Below are 21,441 nucleotides of genomic sequence, written 5' to 3'. Positions count from 1 at the left end.
ATTCAGGCGGCTTTCTCTCCCGCCTGGCATGCCATCCGTCCCAACCACCTATTTGCACCACACCTGTCCTTCAAGGTCCACCTCAAGCCCCACTTCCTTCATGTTGTCCTCCAAACACCACAACCCTCAGTCAGGTCAGAATGCCTGGCACTTTTCCACGGGCACGGGCACACGCAACTGCTTCGCACTACACAGGGCTGCTTCAAGTGTGCCGGCCTCTCTCCAGCGAAGCTGTCAACGCCTAAAGAACAGACCCATTTTCCTTATTCTTTTTTTAAAAAAAATATGTTTTTACTGATTTTTGAGAGAGAGGAAGGGAGAGGGAGAGAGAGAGAGAGAAACATCAATGAGACAGAAACATCATCATCAATTGGCAGTCTCCTGCACCCTCCCGCTGGGGATTGAGCCCAAAACCAGGCATGTGCCCTGACAGCGAATCGAACCAGTGACCTCTTGGTGCAGGGTCAACGCTCAACCACTGAGCCACACCGGCCAGGCCCTATTTTCTTATTCTTATATGTCACTTGGTATCGAGCTCACAGTTTTACATATATTAGTTGCATAAGAAATCCTGACTAAAGGTCATATATTGATTAAAAGAAGGGTCTGTGGGGAAACTCACTATATAAATGGAAGGAACTGGTTTTATTAACAGCAAAGTCAGTGCTTCTAAAACATTTCCACAGGGCAACCTACTGGATAGGGTTTCTCCCTCTATTTCCAAAAAGGGGGACAAAAGGTGCAGAAGACACAGGCCACATCCCAGGGCCTGGCTGCAGTTGTGCTATAAAATGTTTTCTTTCACACAGCTGGGAGATGATCTAAATACTTCCTGAGAAGCCAGGCAGTCCTGTTGCCTGAAAGACCTGACAGTTAAGGCCATGGGGGTCTGAGGAGCAGGGGTTGGGGAGGGGAGAAGAGGCGGGGCAGGCAGAGCGCAGCACCGCCAGCGAAGACTCACTTTGGCGTGGTATTCCATCTTCGTTCTCAGCAGTTTGAGGTAGATGCTGCAGAGCTGTCCATACCCCTCACTCAGATGGCCCTTTCAGGTAAAGGAAAGAAAGTAGAGCACTAAGAACACCTGAGCTGAAAGACCTACAGCCAGGATTTCATTTTTAAAAATATGTATTTTTGATTATGAAAAGAACAAATGTCCATTGTTAACAATTTGGAAAATATGGAAAAGTATATATGTGAACAAATCACCCTTAATCTAAACACCAGATATAATCAAGGCTAACACTCTTAGGTACAAAATGTTATTTAGTTTCTTTTTTCAATTTAAATAGACTTTATTTTTTAGAGTAGTTTTAGCTTCACATCAAATCAAACAGAAAATACAGAGATTTCCTATATACCCCTTGCACACACACAACCTCCCCCACTGGTAACACCCCAAACACCAGAGTGGGACATTTGTTACAACTGATGAACTTACATTGACACATCACTATCACCCAAAAGAAATTTGATATTAGGGTTCACTCTTGATATTGTACATCCTATGGATTTTGATAATTTTGACAAATATAATGACATGTATCACCATTACATTATCATACAGAGTAGTTTTACTGCCTGAAAACCCTCTGTGTTCCACCTTTATTTTAAAATATAAAATGGAATCAACTTGTCTTTTTTTCCCCTGTAATTTTTACTGCAATTTTTCTATCTTCTTAAATTTTATTCTGTATCATTATTTTTAGTGACTGCCCAGTACATTATAAATATGTACTATAATTTATCAAACCAACTCCCTACCATTTATTCTTACAGTATAATCTTAAGTACAAACATGAGGACTTTCTTTGGATAAATTCTGAACAAGGACTTCTTGTTTAATAATTTTAAGTTTCCTACTCTTAGTAATCAGTCTGGCTATGGGATATTTCCTTCCCTCTGTCTCTCTAAGTACAGAAGAGGAAACACCTCCTCCAGGTGGACTTCAATGGACTAAGAGCATCTATAGTATTAGACATGGGGTGGGGATTTGAAATGGGACCAATGCTAGGAGGTGAAGAACAAGCTTTCCCATTGAGTCTGCCCATGCACTCACGTCCTGGGTGCTTGGGATGAAGCTATGATTGGCAGAGTAATGCTGGGAACTAGTTATATACAAAAGAGAAGGGAAATAGGGACACAAAGAACTCTCCAACTGAATAGCTGTGGCTCCCACATGAGTTTTAACTTCTGTTTTCTTTTAAATGCATTTATATCCTCTAAAGAAACCCAGTTGAAACATACCTCAAAAGGCACCAAAGGGAGTTGAGTAATCAGAGGTTAAAAATACCAAATGCCAGAAATGAGTGTTTCATAATGTATTAATTTTCTATGAAAATTCACATCTTATTAATTTTTACATTATACCTGTTTATTATAAAAAAAATTGGAAAGTACTGAAAAGCAAAAAAGGAAGCAAAAATATTCTCACCATCAAAGACAGCTATCTTTCACATGAAAATGTGCAGGATCAAAAAGTAAAAGATGAATGAATGGATCATAGGCTTAAGTGTAAAACACATAACTATAAAACTCCTAGAAGATAATACAGTAGAAAACCTAGGTGACCTTGAGTATGGTGATGACTTTTTAGACACATCACCAAAGAGACAATCTATTAAAAAAAAAATAATTTATAAGCTGGACTTCATTAAAAGTAAAAAGTTTTATGCCTGGGTTATGGACTCAATCCCCAGTAGGGAGTGTATAAGAGGCAGCCGATTGATGTTTCTCTCTCCCTCTCTCTAAAAAAATCAATAAAAATATATTTTAAAAAACACACACAACTTGTGCTCTGCAAAGGACAACATTAAGAGAATGAGTAGGTAAGCCACAGACTGGGGAAAATATTTGCAAAAGACACACTCATAAAGGACTACTGTCCAAAATATACAAAAAAAACCCTCTTAAAACTCTATAATAAGAAAACAAACAACCCAACTAAAAAATGGACCGATAAAAATACAGATGGCAAATAAGCAAATAAAAAGATGCTTCAGCCCTGGCCGGTGTTGCTCAGTGGTTAGAGCCTTGGCCTGTGCACTGGAGGGTTAAGGGTTGGATTCCCGGTCAACGGCTTGTACCTGGGTTGCAGGTTTGATCCCTACCCCCAATAGGGGGCGTGCAAGAGGCAACCAATGGATGTGTCTCTCTCATATTGATGTTTTTCTCTCTTGCTCTTTCTCTCTATTTCTCCCTCTCCCCACTCCCTTCCATTCTCTCTGAAAATCAATGGGAAAAAAAAAAATCTCCTCGGGTGAGGATTAAAAAAAAAAAAAGCTTCACATCATATGTCGTCAACAGGGAAATGCAAATTAAAACAACGAGACACCACTACAGACCTGTTAGAATGGCCAAAATCCAGAACACTGGCAATACCAAATGCTGGTAAGGATGTGGAGCAATAGGAACTCTCATTCATTGCTGGTGGGATGCAAAATGGTACAGCCACTTTGGAAGACAGTTTGGCAGTTTCTAACAGAACTAAGCATACTCTTACCATGATTCAGCAGTAGTGCTCCTTGATTTTTACCCAAAGGAGTTGAAAACTTATTTCCACTAAAAATCCAACATACAGATGGTTATAGCAGCTTTATTTATAATTCCCCCAAATTGGAAGCAACCAATATGTCCTTCAGTATAAGAATGATAAATCAATTGTATATCCTGACAATGGAATATTAATGAACGTTAAAAAGAAATGAGCTATCATTCCATGAAAAGATATGGAAGAAATTAAATGTATATGGTCAAGTGAAAAAAGCCAATCTGAAAAGGCAACATACTATATAATTCCAATTATATGACATTCTAGAAAAGGTAAAGCTGTGAGACAGTAAAAAGACCAGTGGTTGCCAGGGGCTGTGGGCAGAGGGATGGAGAGGGATGAATAGGTGGAATATAGATGATTTTTAAGTCAGTGAAAATATTCTGTATAATACCATAATGATGGATATATGCCATTATAAATTTATCCAAGCCCATAGAATACACAACACCACACGTGAACTATAATGTAAACTATGAACTTTGGGTAATCAATCACCCAAAAGTTGACACATTATGATGTGTCAATGTAGGTTCATCGATTGTAACAAATGTACCACTCTGGTGGGGGATTTTGATATAGGGGATGCCGTGTGTCTTGGTGGGTAGCAAGAGGTATATAGGAAATCTTTGTATTTTCTTGTCAATTTTGCTGTGAACCTAAAACTGATATAAAAAAATAAGGTCTTAATTAGAAAAATAATAAAGCAAAAGAGGTTTCTAACTTCAGAAACTCTTAGGCAAATGGGAGAAATAGATACATAAGAAAAAAGACCTAAAGGGATTCTATTTTGGATAACAAGGCAGGCTAGCTACCTGGGTTGACCTTCCCACTGAAAACTGACAATATTGGGAAAATATTAAAAATGTTTTGAAGGCATTAATGAACTAACAAGAGAGCAAGGAATCCTCAGGCCAGGGACTGAGTAAATACAGATTCTTGGAGAGTAAATGGAGCACTGGGGTAATGGAGTTGGGGGTGGGGGTGGGGAGAGGACTTTGCCAGAACAGGTGAACCTGAGCTTTGATTTTCTGGGCCTCAAGGGCCAGATGGTAAGCAGGAGGTAGGGCTCTGGTCTGCCCAAATTGAAAAGTTTAGTGGAAGAGCTAAAAGGCTGCCTTCTTGGTTCAGGTGAACTAAGGGTAAATTGGAAATAACACACTTCTGTAACTCTGCACTGAAGGAGTCCTCCCTGAGGACTACAGAGGAAACCTGCTGCCTCAGAACCACTGCTGTGATTAGAGGGAGGAGAAAACTGCTGCTGAGAATTGAACCCCTTGAGGGGTTCTGCCTGGAATTCACAAAACCTTAAGCTGTGAACTTAGAGTGATCTCAACAGAAGCAAATACCAATTCTCTCTGGAGGAACCTGCCTTTATTACAGACTCCAAAGAATTCCCACAAATAAAATTCCAAGGAAAATGAGCAGCTCACAGTAAGAAATAACTAAGCATAGAAAGAAATTACATAGCATGAGCAAAATTCACCCAAAACAACAGATGCCAGAAACAGATCTCTTAAGGGCTTTAGGTAATGGAAGTATAAAAAAATGATATATGAAATCACTACATTTAATATGTCTAAACAAATAAGAGACTGTTTCAAAATATATGTGGGGCGCAAGACATTATGAAGAATGCCAATCAGATTAGAGCCAGCTGAAGAGGTAACAAGTGAACTGAAAGCCAGATCTAATGAAATTATCCAGAATGAAGTATGGAGCCAAGGAGTTAGAAAAAAATGAAACAGCGGTTTAAAGTGAGATGGGGGATAAAGTGAGAAAGTCTAACATACTCTAACCAAAGTCTCAGAGGAAAGACAGAATGGAGAAGCAAAGGCAATATTTGAAGAGACAATGAGAATATTTCATAACTAATTAAAGATAGTAACCCACAGATTTAAGTAGTCCAAAGAATCACACCTAGACATGTATTAAGATCTTTAAAATGGACTGATTAAAAAAACACACACACACAAAAACAGATTAGCTTTAAAGGAGCAATGTGAGTCTGACAGCAGACTTCATGAAAATGATGAAAGCCAGAAGTCAGTGGAAGGATATCTTGAATAATATCTGCCATGTGATGAGAGAAAAATAACTGTCATACCAAAATTCTAAACCCAGAGAAAATATGTTCCATAAATGAGGGTGAAATAAAGACATTCTCAAACAAGTAAAAATAGTTGTTGGCCACCAGCAGACTTTCACTAAAGAAGTTCTAAAGCAAATAATCTAGGCAGAAAGAAAGTGATCTCAGTGGAAGATATAAGTAAAAGTGAAAAACACAGAATAAAACAATTAAAATAAAATACCTTATAGGGTTTAAAAAGAAATAAATAACCAAGATTAAAATACATGACAATAACATACAAATTGAGAAGGAGTGGAGTTAAAATATTCTAAGGTCAATGTGCTATACAGGAAACAGATAAAGATATGAATTTTAGACTTTGATAAACTAAACACACATTTTGCAATTATTAGATAACATATCAAAAAATACAACATAAAAGCAGAGGTTTTTTTAAACTCCCAACTAGCAATTAGAGAAAAATGGAATGAGAAAAAATAATCAATCCAATAGAAGGCAAGGCAAGAGATATTGAAACAGAACAGACGGAACAAAATAAGATGGGAGTATAAATCTAAACATATCGTGCATTATAATAAATGTAAATGGAGCAAATGTACAGTTAAAAGATAAAGATTGCCATCTTTAATAAATCAACAACAAAAATCCAAATAATTATTAGTACAAGTGATATTTTTATGACATAAAAATGTAGAAAAGTCTAAAGTAAAAGGATGGAAAAAGACATACCGGGCAAATTCTAACAAAAAGGAAAAAAGACCTAAGCTCTACATGTTTAGGGATTAATAGAAAGCTCTCTAAGATCCAAATGGGAGGTTTGGGGACAACTCTCAGGTTTGTTCAGTTGAACCAGCCTTGTGACTAGGAAAAGCCGCTTCCCTCTCTGGGCTGTAGTTCCTTATCTATAATGGGTAGACTGGACTACACAATTGTTAACATTTTGTGAATACAGACACAGGTAAAAATTTGAAGGAAAGAGCTATAGTAGTAGTTCTCTACCAGTGGGGGCAAAGGGACACATCAGAATCAACCTGGGAGATTCTTCAAAATGCAGATTAGCTCCCATCCGTACACATACTCCTTGGATATCACAATCTAGAGGAATTTTGGTGCGTGCATAAAAACACTCTTTTCAATTGATTCTGATATTGTCACCTACCTCCTCCCTCATCTTAAGGCACTGAGAATCCCTTGACAGAAAAGAAAAGGCACTGGCATTAAGTGGGAATGCTAGTTCTCAATGTACTGTGACCCCAATAGGACCAGTAAAAAACAGATGTGGCAACTGTGGCAATGTCACTGCTGAGGCATCCCAATGCATGGAGAACATTGTGACATAAGCTTTCATTGTCAGAAGCAGCTCCCAGGCCCTAGAACTTCTCTACAGCTGCCAGGGACCCAGGTAAGACTGAGGGTCTCATGGTACTATTTGGGGGCACCCCTGACCCCTCTCTGATGCTCATGAGAGAAATCCTAAACAAGCGGAAAGAGATGAATTTGTTCCATTCCATAGTCCTTGCTCTGTGGCCTCTGGGGAAGGAAAAGGAGGCACGGGCAGCCCTTGCGCAAATCTCCAAACTCACCCACATCCTGCTCATGTCGCTCAACTCATTTTTGTATCTCAAAGAGTCCTTCAGGACCTGGGGAAAAAAAGAGAACGGCATATAAGAAGAGAGGAGATAAAGGGTGGTAAAAAATGGGTCTCAGGTAGGATGGAGAGGCTGATTTGAGAGAGACAGCCTCACTTCTAATCAGTAACCAAAAGGCCAGGGGAAAGGGGCAGTTGCCACCCTCAGTGCAGGAGTGGACGGAGGCCTTTGTGGCCGAGGCAATCACACCTTCCCCGCATGAGTCCCGGGCCCTCTGGCCATCCCCCGGGGCCCCAGGAACTCACATTTGGGTGTCCATCTCGGAGGAGCTTGTGGAACACGTGGCAGAACTTCCAGCAGAGCACAGCGTTGCTGGAGAGGGGCAGCCGGTTGACAACAGACCAAAAGGTCTGCGCCCCTTTCTCATGGTGGGTACCCAGTATGCACGGTGAGGGAGAGTCATGGAAAACAAAGGCACAGGCCCTGCCTTGATCCTTGGGGCTGAGCCTGCAACAGGCTACTGCGGAGGGTTGTGCAGTTGTTCAGGGCACAGTGGCACTACCTAGGAGGGGACACTGCTTATAACTGAGACATCACAAATCTGTACATTTATCTGGACAATTTTTTGACAGATGGCAATAAAGTATCTCATTCTAATAATTCATTATATTAGATAATTTCCCCAGAGATGGCAATGTCTTTTGGGAGGGGTGTCTTTTTCTAATTTGCACAAGTACTCTCTGGGCCAGCAGTGGTCCCAGTTTGCCTTTAGCAGGGAGATAATTTGGTTGGCGCCTCCTCCAGAAGCACCTGACTCCTCTCCATTAGGCGCTCTGCTCTTGTCCTGAAAGCAGCAGTCTTTGTTTAAAATGTCTTTTCCCTAAACTTAAAATGACTCTGACACCCCACCTCTTCTATAAACCTTCCTGGCCTGTTCAGGGGTACCTTTATCTCCTACATCTTCAACTCCCTATATGAGGATCCTGGGGCCACTTCCTCCTGAGATCTAATTCTGAACAGTACCCACCACCCAGGGACTGCTCGCCATGGTGTGTGTGTAATAAATGTCCATCTGGCCTTCCGTGCTTTTAAGTTAGCACACAGACCTCTGTAATTAGTGAGAACTTTTGGGGGTGAGTAGAGGATGACCACATTCCTTTTGTAATTGTCTGCTTAAACAGGCCTCACACACCCAATAACTGGGCACCATCAACCCCAAGTATAGCTCTTTCCTCAGGAACTTCAGGTTCTTTATCGAGGCTCAGGTAAGAAGCACGGTGCCATTTAGGACAGAAAGATCTGCCTCAGGTCACAACTATATGACTCACCCAGACACATGTTGCTTTGCTTCTGAGCTAGAAGGTATCATGAAGTTCCTTCCCTAGACTGAAATTTGCATTTTGAGAGGGGTGGGCTTGAACATAGACTTTTGGGTCTGGAAGCTGAAATCAACTTTTGGTCTTGGAATGATTTCTGAAATAATTTATGTTTTCATCTAAAACACAGCCTCTTGGACTAGAAGGAAGCCAAGAGAAGAGATGAACAGTGCCCTCCCTCTCATTCAATGACTTCTCACACTGTGGTTACCAGAGAGCAGTTTGCCGAAACAGGCTGGAGCAGGTGTGGAGCTAGCTGGACACCCTGACTTTGAAAGAGGCAAGAAGATCTTTCTGTCCTACTTTGATTTTAAAAGCATTTTAATGCACCTATTATGTATCAGGCACTGTAAAAGGCACTCAGGTATAAAGAAAAATAAGACCCAGTCCCCAGCCCTCTAGAAGTAAATACCATAGTGGTAGTGGGTAAGGGGTAACCTGTTCTCCAGTTAGTCACCCAGGATAAACATATGTCTGAACATCATTTCTGAATTAAGAAGCATCAGAGTAGGTGATGCTCTTTAAAAGAATCGATAAACAATAAATGTTTTGTTATGTCATCAACTAGGCTTAAAAACCCTGCTGTTAAGGAGTTGATCTTTTCTTTCTTTCTTTTTTAAAAATATGTCTTGGCCAGCCGGGTGTGGCTCAGCGGTTGAGCATCGACCTAGGATCCCAGGCGATCAGGGTTCGATTCCCGGTCAGGGCACATGCCCGGGTTTCGGGCTGTAGCCGATCAATGACTCTCTCATCATTGATGTTTCTATCTCTCTCCCTCTCCTTTCCTCTCTCTGAAATCAATAAAGATATATTAAAAAAAAAAAAAAAAATGTCTTTATTGATTTCAGAGAGGAAGGGAGAGGGAGAGAGAGAAACATCAATGATGAGAGAGTCCTTGATTAGCTGCCTCCTGCACGCCCCCTACTGGGGACTGGCCCGGAAACCCCGGCATGTGCCCTGACTGGGAATCGAACTGCGATCACCTGGGTCACAAGTCGATGCTCAATTGCTGAGCCACACTGGCGGGGCAGGAGTTGATCTTTTCAACATTTATCTACCACTTAGAAATTGGGAATCGGAGAGATGCACAGAACCTCTCCCTGGGGTACCCCATCACACAGCAAAGCCCCAATTCCAACCAAAGCATCTTTAACTCCCGTGAAGAGCAGTACATGCTGAGGCCCTGCCAGTTCTGGGCATCTAACTTAGAGTCTCCTCCAGGGGCTGAGGTGGGATGGCATCAAGACAAACTGTTCAGGACTGACTGGCCGTGGTGCAGCCACCATAACGAGCTCAGGCAAGGAGGAGCTACCCATCCCAGACAGAAGCCCAGCCTACACTTGCCCTGACTGGTGCCCTGCTCTGTCCCTGGCACACACACAAAGGCTCTGCCCCTCCTTCAGCCTTTGGGGATTCAGCTCTCCAGCTCCTGAACTCTATACCTCAGGGACCCACCAGCCGGAGTGCTGCCTGTACTTTTTTCCAAAGCCACAGACTCACGATGGTGGTCATCCAGGGCTTCTGCCAACTCAGTGTCGTGAAAACCTCCCAGTCACTGGTACCTTAAACCACCTTGAGGTCCCTGTCTTCTCCCTTTCTGGCTTAGGGTGAACCCCTGTGTTGGCTTAAGGCCAACCACTGTAGCTGAGACCTTTGTTTTGCTTTTGTGATCAGAGAAGGGGAGATGATCATGTCCCCAAGGGAGCGGTCAGTGTGGCCCTACAGGCAAAGCACAGGACCTGGAGTGCTTTGATGGTGCAGTGAATCACTGTAGTGCCCTGAGGAAGCATCTCAAAGGAAAGTAACTTCAAAGGATTTGGCAGTTCTGGAAAGCTGAAGTCCTGGGAGGAGAGTGGGATCTTTGGTAAGCTCGAATGACTGGGCTACATGGCCACTTCGGTGCCTTCCACCCTGATGAGCCTTGGTGTCTGAGAGCCTTGGTCTCTGGGGCCAGCTGCTGCCAACTGATGCTGTTCAAAGCCTGCAGGGGCCTGGCCTGTGTGGGGGTTCCCCTTCCTGCGTCTGAGCAAGGCTCCTCATCCTGACCTCAGTCTCCACAGTTTGACCCCTATCAGGGTCGGTCTTCCAAGCAACATCCAAAAGGATATTTCTGGCGTGTTTTTCCTTTACAGCCACTTCCTGCGTATTAATGGCCTTATTGATGCTGACAGTCTGCAAAACAAGAGGGAGGGGGAGGGAAAGGGAGGATGACATGAATCAGCTTCTGAGAGTGGCTGAGACTCCCCCAGGGGCCCACCCTTTTCTCCCCCTCCAATGGCTTCTCTCCTTTCCACAGACCCTTCTGCCCCACTGTCCCAGTGCAGGGCCCCCAGCGGGGGGCAGAGGGGGGCAGAGGTGGGCAGCGCTCCCAGGCCAGCTGGCCCAGGCTGTCCTCAGGCAGTGGGCTTTGCTGCCTGGCATTGCCTGAGCCCAGCTGCTGTGCCCGCCTGCCACTCATTCACTTGGCACAACAGCATGGCAATTAAAGCCTGCACAAAGGGATGCTTTTTCATCCCCCAGGGAAACATTATTTCTCTGGGAGCAGGAAGAAGAGGCGCTGAGATCAGGGAGTGACTGCAGCTCAAAGACCATCCAGCCGCCCCTCTCTCACCACTCGAACCTTCCACAGAGCCTCCCCTAGCTGGCCCACGTCACTCTTGTCTCTTGTTTTTCCACTCTTGGGCACTTTCCAACTCGTAACCAAATTCCCTTTTATTTCCTCACATCAAAGGGCATTAAAAATATGTTCTCCTTTCCAGTTATTTTAAAAATCATAACTCTTAATTTAGCAAAGCACATATACCTGTGAATATAACTTACAGAAACACATATACAGGATCATATCATGTAGGTTGTTTTTTAAGTATAGAGTTTTCTTTTTTCTGTTTTGCTTTGCTTCCCTTCCACAGACATCATTCTACCCCAACCCATGTTAACAACCTGCTATGCATATCACACACACACACACACACACACACACACACACACACACACACGCACACTCACCTGTACACACCAAAGAGGTTAATTTTGCTACTGTTCTACAAAAATCGGACTGTCATGTACAGACTTTTCTACATTTTGCTTTTCTCACTTGAAAATTTCTCATGAAAAATTCACCAAGTGGAATGGCAAAACTCTAGTTCATTCTTTAAAAAGACATCATAGTCTAGGGCGTGGGTGGATGTGATTTATACAAGCATGTCTGTGTTGGAAGGCAATTTATTTCCAGTTTTTTTTTTTAAACTACTGTAAACTATTACAGTAAATGCTCTTATACATATATCCTTATTAATTGATGCTTTTATTTCCAAGGGATGGATTTCTAGGAATGAGATTACTAGGTCAAAGTTTTTGTTTTGTTTTTTAAACTTTTCATTATGGAGAAGTCCAAACACAGATAAATATGAAGGCTAGTCTAATGGGCCCTCGCATCATCATTCCCCAGAATCAACCACTACAAACTTTTAGCTCAACATGCTTTATGGATGAGGGGTGGCAAAGGTTTTCTGTAAAGAGCCAGTAAGTATGTAAATATTTTAGACTTTGCAGGCCACATGGTCTCCATTGCAACTGTTCAACTCTGCTGCTATAGCGCAAAAGCAGCCTCAGTAATACTAAACAAATATGCAACCGAATGAGTGTGGCTGTGTGCCAATAAAACTATTTAAAAGCCAGGTGGGCCCGGCCAGGCGTGGCTCAGTGGTTGAGCATCGGCCTAGGATCCAGGCGATCGGGGTTCGATTCCCGGTCAGGGCAGATGCCCGGGTTGCGGGCTCGATCTCCAGTCGGGGGCGTGCAGGAGGCAGCCGATCAATGACTCTCTCATCATTGATGTTTCCACCTCTCTCTCTCTCTCCCTCTCCTTTCCTCTCTCTGAAGTCAATAAGGATATATTTAAAAAACAAAAAAGCCAGGTGGTAGTCTGGATTTGGCTGTGCATATAGTGTGCTGACCCTTGCTTTAGACCATCAGCCATTGGCCCCCTTGCTCCCTGGATTATCTGAAGTAAATTTCCAGGTGTTATATCATTTTAACAGTAAATATTCATCATGAACCTTTAAGAAAAAAGAAAGGACTCTTTAAAAATTAATCGTAATACTATGATCACACCTAAAATTTTAAAGCCAATTCCTTAATATCATCAAATGGTTAGCTGCTGTTCACATTTCCCTATTATATCAAAACAAAACAGCTTTCTTGCAGTCATTCTAACCAGGATCCAAATAGGGTTGCCACCTTGCTTTCTAAAAAGGCTCCAACAATTCACCTTTCCCCTGACAATGTACAAAGCATTCGCACCACAATGGGTTATCACTTCTTGTCATTTTATTGGTCTCATGGGTGTAGTGACATTTCATCACTACTTTAGTTTATATTTCCTGGACTTACTTGTCATGATTGTTGATTGCTTTACATAGTTAAGTATGTCCATTTTATCTTTTATAACTTCTCTGTTTACTTAAGGTTTCTTCTACCCATGGTAGACTATTACATTTTATTCTAAGTGTTTTATTGTTGTTGGTTATTGTTTTTCACATTTGAGTCTTTATCTGGAAAAAATACATATATACATAATGTATATGTATATGTACATGTATGTGTACATATAGTATAAAATAGGTTATTTGTAGGCTTTACCAAGATATGCTCTTTTACATCTGGTTTATATAATTTTGGATGTGTTAAGTCCAGTTTTCCACATGTTTTTTTCTCCCTACCAGATTCAACTCTTTAACACTGTAAGCTCTGTCATGGGTTGAATTGTGCCCTCCCCCCAAAAAGATATGTTCAAATCCAAATCCCCCAGTACCTATGAATGTGATCTCATTTGGAAATAGGGTCTTTGCAGATGTAATTAGTTAAGATGAGGTCATACGGGATTAGGGTAGGCCTGAAATCCAATATGATTGGTGTTCTCATAAGAAGGGCATATGTATACAAAGTCAAATTGAATGCAAACTGTAATTGGAAAGTAAAATAATTTTTTAAAAGGCTCTGTGGAGACACAGGGACACAGAGACACATAGGGAGAAGAGCACCATGTGAAGCTGAAGGCAGAGATTTGAGCGATGTGTTTACAAGCCAAGGAACACCAAGGATGACGGCTGTCACCAGAGGCCAGGAGAGGCATGGAAGGGGTCTTTCCTGGAGCCTTCAGAGGGAGCATGGCCTTGCTGACACCTGGATTTTAGACTTCTAGCCTCCAGAACTGTGAGAGAATACATTTTTGTTGTTTTATACCACCCAATTTGTTATGGCAGCCCCGGGAGACCAATACAGGGTCCTTTCCCCATCACACTGGGTCCTCCAGAGGCTAAGGAGAGTACAGATGCCTCCTTCCCTCTTTCATACAGCACACAATACGGCGATCTACTGGGAATGAATCTCCTATAAGAAGTACTGCAAGAGAGAAGTAAAAAGTTTATTCCCAAGTACCTCCCAGTGAAGCAGTTCACCTGTCCTGTGGAAGCAGAGTGCTTCCAGCTTCCACTTAAAATATTCTTACTTGGCCCTTGTTTCTCAGCTTCTGCTTCCAGGCCCATCTCAGGCCATTCACTTTCCTTCAGATTTTGGACAGTGAGGGGATCCTGGCTGCAGAGCTCTACGCAAAGTCACCACCTTTGCTGAGCCCTTAAAGGTTGCCTACATTCCATAAGAAATTATAAAGGACATAAACATGTAAAATGACAACAAGAGATCCAAATCCAGAGAGGTGCTGAACTGATTGTGGTCAAGTCCTAGGGGGGCTGGTAGGGACAGTAACGCAGGCCGAGAGGAAGAAGAGGAAACCCATGCTAGCGGGAAATGCTAGAAACCACATTAGGGACTAGAGGGGGAGCCTGTGATGGGTGGGATTTAGACTTATTCCACAAATATTTGTTTACACTGATCAGCCAAGTGCCCAAACTTGTAGTCATTATAAGCCTTAGTTGGAAAAAAAAACACAAGTCCTCAAAATTCCTTTAAGCAACATAAAATACCATGAGTTTATAACTATAGACTGTGTGTGTGTGTGTGTCTGTGTGTGTGTGTATGTGGCTGAAAATTGGAAATGCTCTGTGCTCTAAAAGTTTAAGGAGGGAGAAATCCCCAAATGGTGATGCTGCTCAGGAAAGACTTCTTAGAGGAAGGGAGGGGTAACTTGTCCCAGGTGTCGTCCCCTGCAATTTACCTCCTTTTATTTTCACTATTGCACAGAAAGGCTAAGCCACCTGCCCAAGGCCATATTATTCACTTCCAACCCGAGGTCAGACTGGATCTGCAAGCCCAGCCTGAGCCTTGGAGGTCAGGGAGGAGGACAGGCCCCCCATGCAGAGAGCACCACGGAAAGGCAGCAGAGCGGAAAGGCCTGGAGCAGGCAGGCAGGTCTAGCTGGAGGGTTTATGTATACAAGGGGGAAAAGGGGATGAAGCCAGAAAGGGAGGTGATGCTGGGTGTGGAAGGCCCTGGGCTTCAGAGTGGGCAGGAAAAGACAGCAGCTGGAGAAAGACTGGCCAGCAGCAGGGTGAGAGCTGGAGCAGAGGACGATGCAGCAGAGTTTAAGGAGGAAGCGATTAATAGCAGACAGAGGGAAAGGATAAAGGCCTCCTTCAACCAACATGATGGAAGTGAAAATGTCAAGAACCCTGTACTAGGTGGACTATAAAATGAATTTCAGTAGGACTGGCCAGTAGGAGCTCCCATTTACAGGGGACATGGCAGAGGGAAGCATCCGAGATGCTGTAGAGGGTTTTTTTGTTTGTTTTTGAGAGAGAGGAAGAGAGAGGGAGAGAAACATTGATCTGTTGCCTCCCAGAGGCACCCAGACCCACTTGTTGGAGACAGAACCCACAACCTGGGCATGTGCCATGACTGACTGGTAATTGAACCAATGACCTTTTGGTGCACAGATGACGCTCAGCCAACTGAGCCACGCTGGCCAAGGTGATGCTGAAGAGGTTTTGAACCTACACAAATGGGAGAATAGAAGCAGGGCATCTCAGGCTGAGGAGACATTGTGAGCAAAAGACAATGAGGCCGGGGATTTAGGGTGAGAAATGGCCATTTTAAAAAGAATGAGGGCCCGGCCGGGCATGGCTCAGCGGTTGAGCATCAACCTATGGTCCAGGAGATCGCTGTTTGATTCCCGGTCAGGGCACATGCCCGGGTTGTGGGCTCGATCCCTAGCAGGAGGCGTGCAGGGGGAAGCCGATCAATGACTCTCATCATTGATGTTTCTATCTCTCTCTCTCCCTCTCTCTGAAATTAATAAAAATTAAAAGAATGAGGACATGAACTAGCAGTAGCAGTGGTTATAACCATCGAGATAATGGCAGCTAATGAGTGCTTACTACCAGGCCCTGTGCTAATAAGCATTTTGTATGAATTATCTCATTAAAGTCTTATAACTCTACATCCTATGAACAGGTGAGCATTACTACTAATCAGCTTCATTTTACAGATAAAGAAACCAAGGCTTAGAGAGGCTAAGCAAATTGCCAAGGCCACTCCACTAGCCGGTGTGGAGCTGGAACTCAGACCTACAGTGCGGCCCTATGACTCAGGCGTTGGATCACAATCCCCACACTAGACAGGACCTTTCATACCACAGAAACAGAATCAGAATCCAAACGATTTCCACAGATGGGAAAAATGAGTTAAACTTCACAAGATGAAATCTAGTAGGTATAAACGAAATTTCCTGTATTTAGATCTAAACTCACTGGCACAGGGGAGAGACGCTCAAAGCAGCACTTGTGAAAACAATTTAGGTGTGCTCTTTGGCTGCTAACTTGATGTAAGCAACATTTTGATATGGCTGATCAAAATGCAAGTCTGAGACCTGATGTCTTAAAGGGGTATAGTACTCAGAATGGGGGGACGTGTTCCAATTCACTATGCAGAGCAATTCACACATAAAAACACTCTTCAGTTTTAGGCTTCATCGAGGGAAACTGACAAACTAGACCACTTCTAAAAGTAAGTGACCTGAACTGGGATGGATGTGGGATCCTAAGAAAACCTAGAGGAATATCAGTATTCTGAAGGGTGGTCATGTGGAAGAGGAATAACTCCAGAGGACCAAATCTAGACCATGGGTACAACTACAGGCAGGCCATTTCTGGACAAACTTAAAGGTGTATCCTGAAAGAGAGACTTCCCCATTACCAGAGGCATATAGGAAAAATGAGGCTCAGGCTGGATTAGAGGACTTCTAGGTCTCTTCCCATTTTTAGACTCTGTAAAGGCCCTCACATGATGGAGGGCTTTGGATATTAGGGCAGGAAATTAAGACCTGATGGATACTAGGGAGCCACAGAAGGCTCTTGAGTAGGAAAGGGTCCTAATACAAATGCCCCTTCATCCTCCTGAGTTTGAGGAGTTGCTGCTTCAGTGCCCTGATGAAATAAAGTATGGAACAACTTCCGTGTAGACATTCAGAGTCACAGTCCTCGGCACGAATTCAGTACACTGACAAAGGGCCTAGCCTAGCTCTGAGCTACGGAACAACGTTTTTTCCAAACCAACAGCTACAAGACATCCACAAGCTCGGCCTGCCCTTGTCAGGACTGCCCCAGACCTTTCTCTTCCAGCTCTGGCAGACTCACAGGGGGACCCACTTAGTGTAGCCAAAGTCCCTGAAGTTCTCCAACCAACACTTCCCCAAGAGAGCTCCCGAGAGGCAGAGTCCAGCCCGTGACTGCAGGCCCACTGCCCGGTTTCTGTGGCAAGGCTTTCTGGGCTCAGAGGCAGGCAGGGCTGAGCCTCAGCATTCTGGGCTTGTAAAGGCAAGCTGCGGGTCCTCCGGGGCCCTCAGAACATCAGACACAGGGACACTTCCAGGGCAGAAGTTCTGGGCTATGGAGAGTTTCCTATATTTATGTAATACTTGGTGCCTGGGATTCCACCCCATGTGACATGCTCCTCTACTTCTCTCTTCATTCCAAATCCCTCCCCATCTTCACAGCACAGACCCAATTTTACCTTCCTTTGGACTTGCCAGGCCACTCTGGCTAATAACTTCTTTGCTTCTTTTTTGAATTTCTATTTCTCTTCATGAGTGTGACACTTAGTATGTTATACTGTCTCACCTCCTCACCCAGATTAAAATCCTGAAGGCAAGGATGCTGCCTTCTTCCCTCCAGGGCCCACAGTTGCTAAGGCAGGGCCTACAGTCTGAATAAATCATTAAGGACTACAGTACTTGCTTTCCCCACTCTGTAGAGTACCAGGTACATTTCACGGTCTCTTAAGAAAATCTGCTTCCTTTCCCTCCCCTCCCCAGACTCTCTCTGAAGGAAATAATTGGGTTCTGAACCGGGCAATGGCTGGGGGCCCTGCCAGGGCAGAGGGTGGGAAGTTCAGGGCTCAATTTCTCACCTCCGGTCTAGGTTAGAGAACATCCTCTGAGAACGGGCTGTTTTCCAGATTTCCCTGGAGTCACACGGGACCTGAGACCATGCAGTGTGCCCCCTGAAAGAGCAGCATTGTACACCACTTCCTGACCCAGCTGGCCCTTGTGTCCCAAGCTGGTTCCGGAGAGCCAATTATCAGTAGGCACCACAGGAAGGGTGGCTTTCTCCCAGCACCCCCCCCCCTCGCTCCCCCTGGGTCTCCATCCTCTGCTCCCTCTGCCAGGCTGCAGCCAATGGAAAAGCCTTGGGCCTTGCTTCTGCAGAGAGCAGGGCCTGGGCCTGGGCCTGGGCCTGGCCTGTGGGGTCCAGCTTGGCACTGTCTGGTCACGCACATAGCTCTTGGCAGGGGCCCAGCACTTGGGCTGCCAAGGCCCAGCTGGCTCGCAAAGGCCCCATAGGCAAAGGTTCCATGGCAGAGGCAGACATAAACAATGTGCCCAGGTGGGGGTGGCAGGTCCTAAAGCAAAGGAAAGAAAGGTCCATGGCCCAGACTAAGCAAAGGAGTATCTGAGACCGGGCAGAGTAGAGGGCAAAGAAGAAAGAAAAAAGTGAACAGAGCAGGCGGAAAGGAAGCTTTTCTTAGCAAAGGCATAAGCGGCCACCACCAACGGCCTCGGGGATGACTGTGCCAAGAGAGCTGAGAACTGGAAACAAGCGATGCCTTACAGCATCCTTCACCTCCTCAGGTCCAGAAGCTTGAGGTACACAGAAAAGGGAGGTGGTCCCGTTAATACCTGCGATTTAGTCTAGGCTCTCTTCTCCCACCCAAGCCTGCATTCCTGCAAAGGCTTCCAGAGTCCATAAGCCAAGCTCAGCCAATGTAGGGCTGAAAGAATCTTTTTTCCAAGTGCCTAATCCTGAGACACAGGGCAGGGATCCTCTGGGCCGTCAGCTCTGCCTGGGCAGGAACAAGGATGGCAGTGAGGGAGGATGAGGTGAGATTCAGGGAGAGAAGAACATAAAAGGCTGCTGTGATATGTCACAGTAAAGGTGGGGACAGCTTAATTTCACAGCTGGGATCCCACATCTTGGAGAGGATGACAGTTTAGAAGCAAGTCGAGATCACATGAGCCTCAGGGGAAGGGACAAGCGAGGCACAGAACTGGGTGCCTTCAGCATTTAGCGAGACTTCTCTGGTCTTGACTGTGATACTTAAAAGCTGGTGTCCAACAGCAAGTCTTTTTAATTCTTCTCTTGATCAGAAATAATAATAATAGAGCAGTCACAGTTGTCAACGGATTAGTGGTAGCAGCAGCAGATCCTCTGCCTCCTATTTGCTGCCCTTGGGCATTTGCTTCTCGTCCTCCCTTTGGCCCTCGAGGGCAGGGACTGACCCCCTATTCTCTGAGTCAAGTTGCCCAAAGTGGCACAGGCAGCAGCAGATGGAGCCAGGATTCAAACCCAGGTCCCAGTCCGCATACTGAGCTGTCTTCAGTAACTCCCAGCAGATCCCCTAGTCAACACCGTCTACCTGTCGGCCTCACTTTCTACCCCATGACGCTGGTCCCCAGATCTCTACTCATATTCACTCGTCAGTGATCTCAACCCGGCCCATGGCTTGAAAGCTTAACTTCTGCCAGCGTGCCCACTCCCAACTATTCCTCTCCCACTCTCCCTAGAAGTCATCCTTGGCCTTTGCCGCAGTGCTCCCAGCCAGCCCATCAGGAAAGCTGGCCTTTCCACCCCCACACCCCTCTGCTTCTCTTCATCTCCTCTGCCTCCACTCAAGCCCAAACCACTATTAGGTCCCCACTGGACCACTGAAACAGCCTGCCCAATGGACCGGCCCTCCCCCAGCTGCTCCACCCGGCAGTCAGTGATCTTTATAAACCGCTCATGAGATCACACCACCTGCTCAGAGCCCTCCACCACACTGGAGTGAAGTCTGCGCTCCCACGAGGCCATGCACGGGCACCAACTCCCATTCTCCCTCCCACTCGTTACGTCCAGCCACACTGGCTGCCTCTCTGTTCCTCAAACATTTTTTATTCTTTCTGATTCTGATGCTCCTTATGCCTGAAATAGTCTTTTCCCCCATTCTTTGCAAGGCTGGATTTTCCTCCTTCTTCAAGCTGTTCAAATACCACCTCCTAGGCAGCCTCTCTAATCTCTCCAGCCCATGCCCGGCACTCTTTATCACAACTCACAACCACCCTGGTTACTTCCCGTAGAGGCCCGTATCACAACCCGAAATTCCCTTGTTTGTTCATTTGCTTGTTTTCGGTCTCCCACTAGACAGTGAGCTCTGTGAAGGCAGGGGCCGTGTTCCTTGCTATTCCCCCAGTGCCCACACACTGTGCCTGGTACACAATGGGCTGCGATGAAGAAGGGCCTGCTCTGCTCGGTCTCCTCCAAGCAGACATCCTCATCGGCACTTGATACGTTGTCTGTTCCACTCTCCTATCTTGTTCTCCCTCCTCAAGTCACATTTCTTTCTCTTTCCAATTGAAATTCTTTCTGATATTTAAGTATAAGCTATACTAACTGATGATATCCAGCTATTATTTCTTACACTTCTTTTATACTTAGGTTCCATATAATTACTTGGACTCATTTACATGTTTTTATAAAAGGTATTTGCTACGAACTGAATTGTGCCACCCAAATTGATATGTTAAAGCCCTATCCCCGACATGATGGTATTTTGAGATGAGACCATTGGGAGGTACTTAGGTGTAGGATTAGATGAGGTAATGAGGACAGGGTCCTCATGACAAGACTAGTACTCTTATAAAAGGGGATACCAGAAAGTGCTGGCTTCCTCTTTTTCCCCACAAGAAGGTGGCTGTCTAAAAGTCACGAACAGAGCCCTCACTGGGGATCTGAATTGTCCAGCACTTTGATCTTGGACTTCTCAGCCACCACAACTGTGAGAAATAAATTCCTGTTGTTTAAGCCACCCAGCCTATGGTATTTTATTACAGCCTGAACAGACTAAGATAGTATTTTTTTCCTTTTAGTATTTTGTGTGCCTTATCTGCTTCATAAGCTGGGGACTAATGAAATGAGGATCACATCTCCCCCTTTTCTCCCACTCCAAAGCCTCCAAACCATTCTCTGGCTTCTGGATAGGTGGTTATTACCTGAACTGTCTGGGTCACACAGGTTTCAAAGCATGTAGCAAAAAGAAAGGCACTAATCTGTAGTCAGATAATCCGGAAGAGAAGACTGGGTAAGAAAGTTGAGATTAAAAAATGTCAATCACTTCTGCAATCAGCAAGGTGTACGATCCTGTGTTGGGAGGAGGACAGCCAGGACTGTGAAGCACCCAGAACAGCAGAAGAAATAAGAATGTTCAAAGAAGAAAACACTGGTGGAAGCAACCCAAGTGTCCATCCACATAGGAATGGGTAAATAAAACACGGTGTACCCACACAATAAAATATTATTCAGCCTTAAAAGGAAAGATATTCTGACCCATGCTACAACATGGGTGAAC

At 44.5% G+C, this 21,441-nt stretch overlaps 1 protein-coding gene across 2 annotated transcripts in view; it reads right to left on the bottom strand.

The window, feature by feature from the left end:
- The window catches only part of HIP1 (huntingtin interacting protein 1), a 136,678-nt gene that overhangs the window by 34,776 nt on the left and 80,461 nt on the right, over positions 1-21,441 (bottom strand). For both annotated transcript variants that reach the window (XM_016199014.2, XM_087815592.1), the window contains exons 2-5: positions 10,713-10,776; positions 7,534-7,676; positions 7,223-7,279; positions 962-1,042 (exon numbers count right to left, since the gene is read on the bottom strand). In XM_016199014.2, coding sequence (XP_016054500.2) covers positions 962-1,042; positions 7,223-7,279; positions 7,534-7,676; positions 10,713-10,776 — 345 coding nt within the window. The remainder of the gene's footprint in view (positions 1-961; positions 1,043-7,222; positions 7,280-7,533; positions 7,677-10,712; positions 10,777-21,441) is intronic.

This window comes from Miniopterus natalensis, chromosome 3 (genome assembly GCF_054644295.1).
Source record: "Miniopterus natalensis isolate mMinNat1 chromosome 3, mMinNat1.hap1, whole genome shotgun sequence".
Lineage (NCBI taxonomy): Eukaryota > Metazoa > Chordata > Mammalia > Chiroptera > Miniopteridae > Miniopterus > Miniopterus natalensis.
Note: the sequence above shows the minus strand (reverse complement) of the source record. Positions and strands in the feature narration are given on the sequence as shown.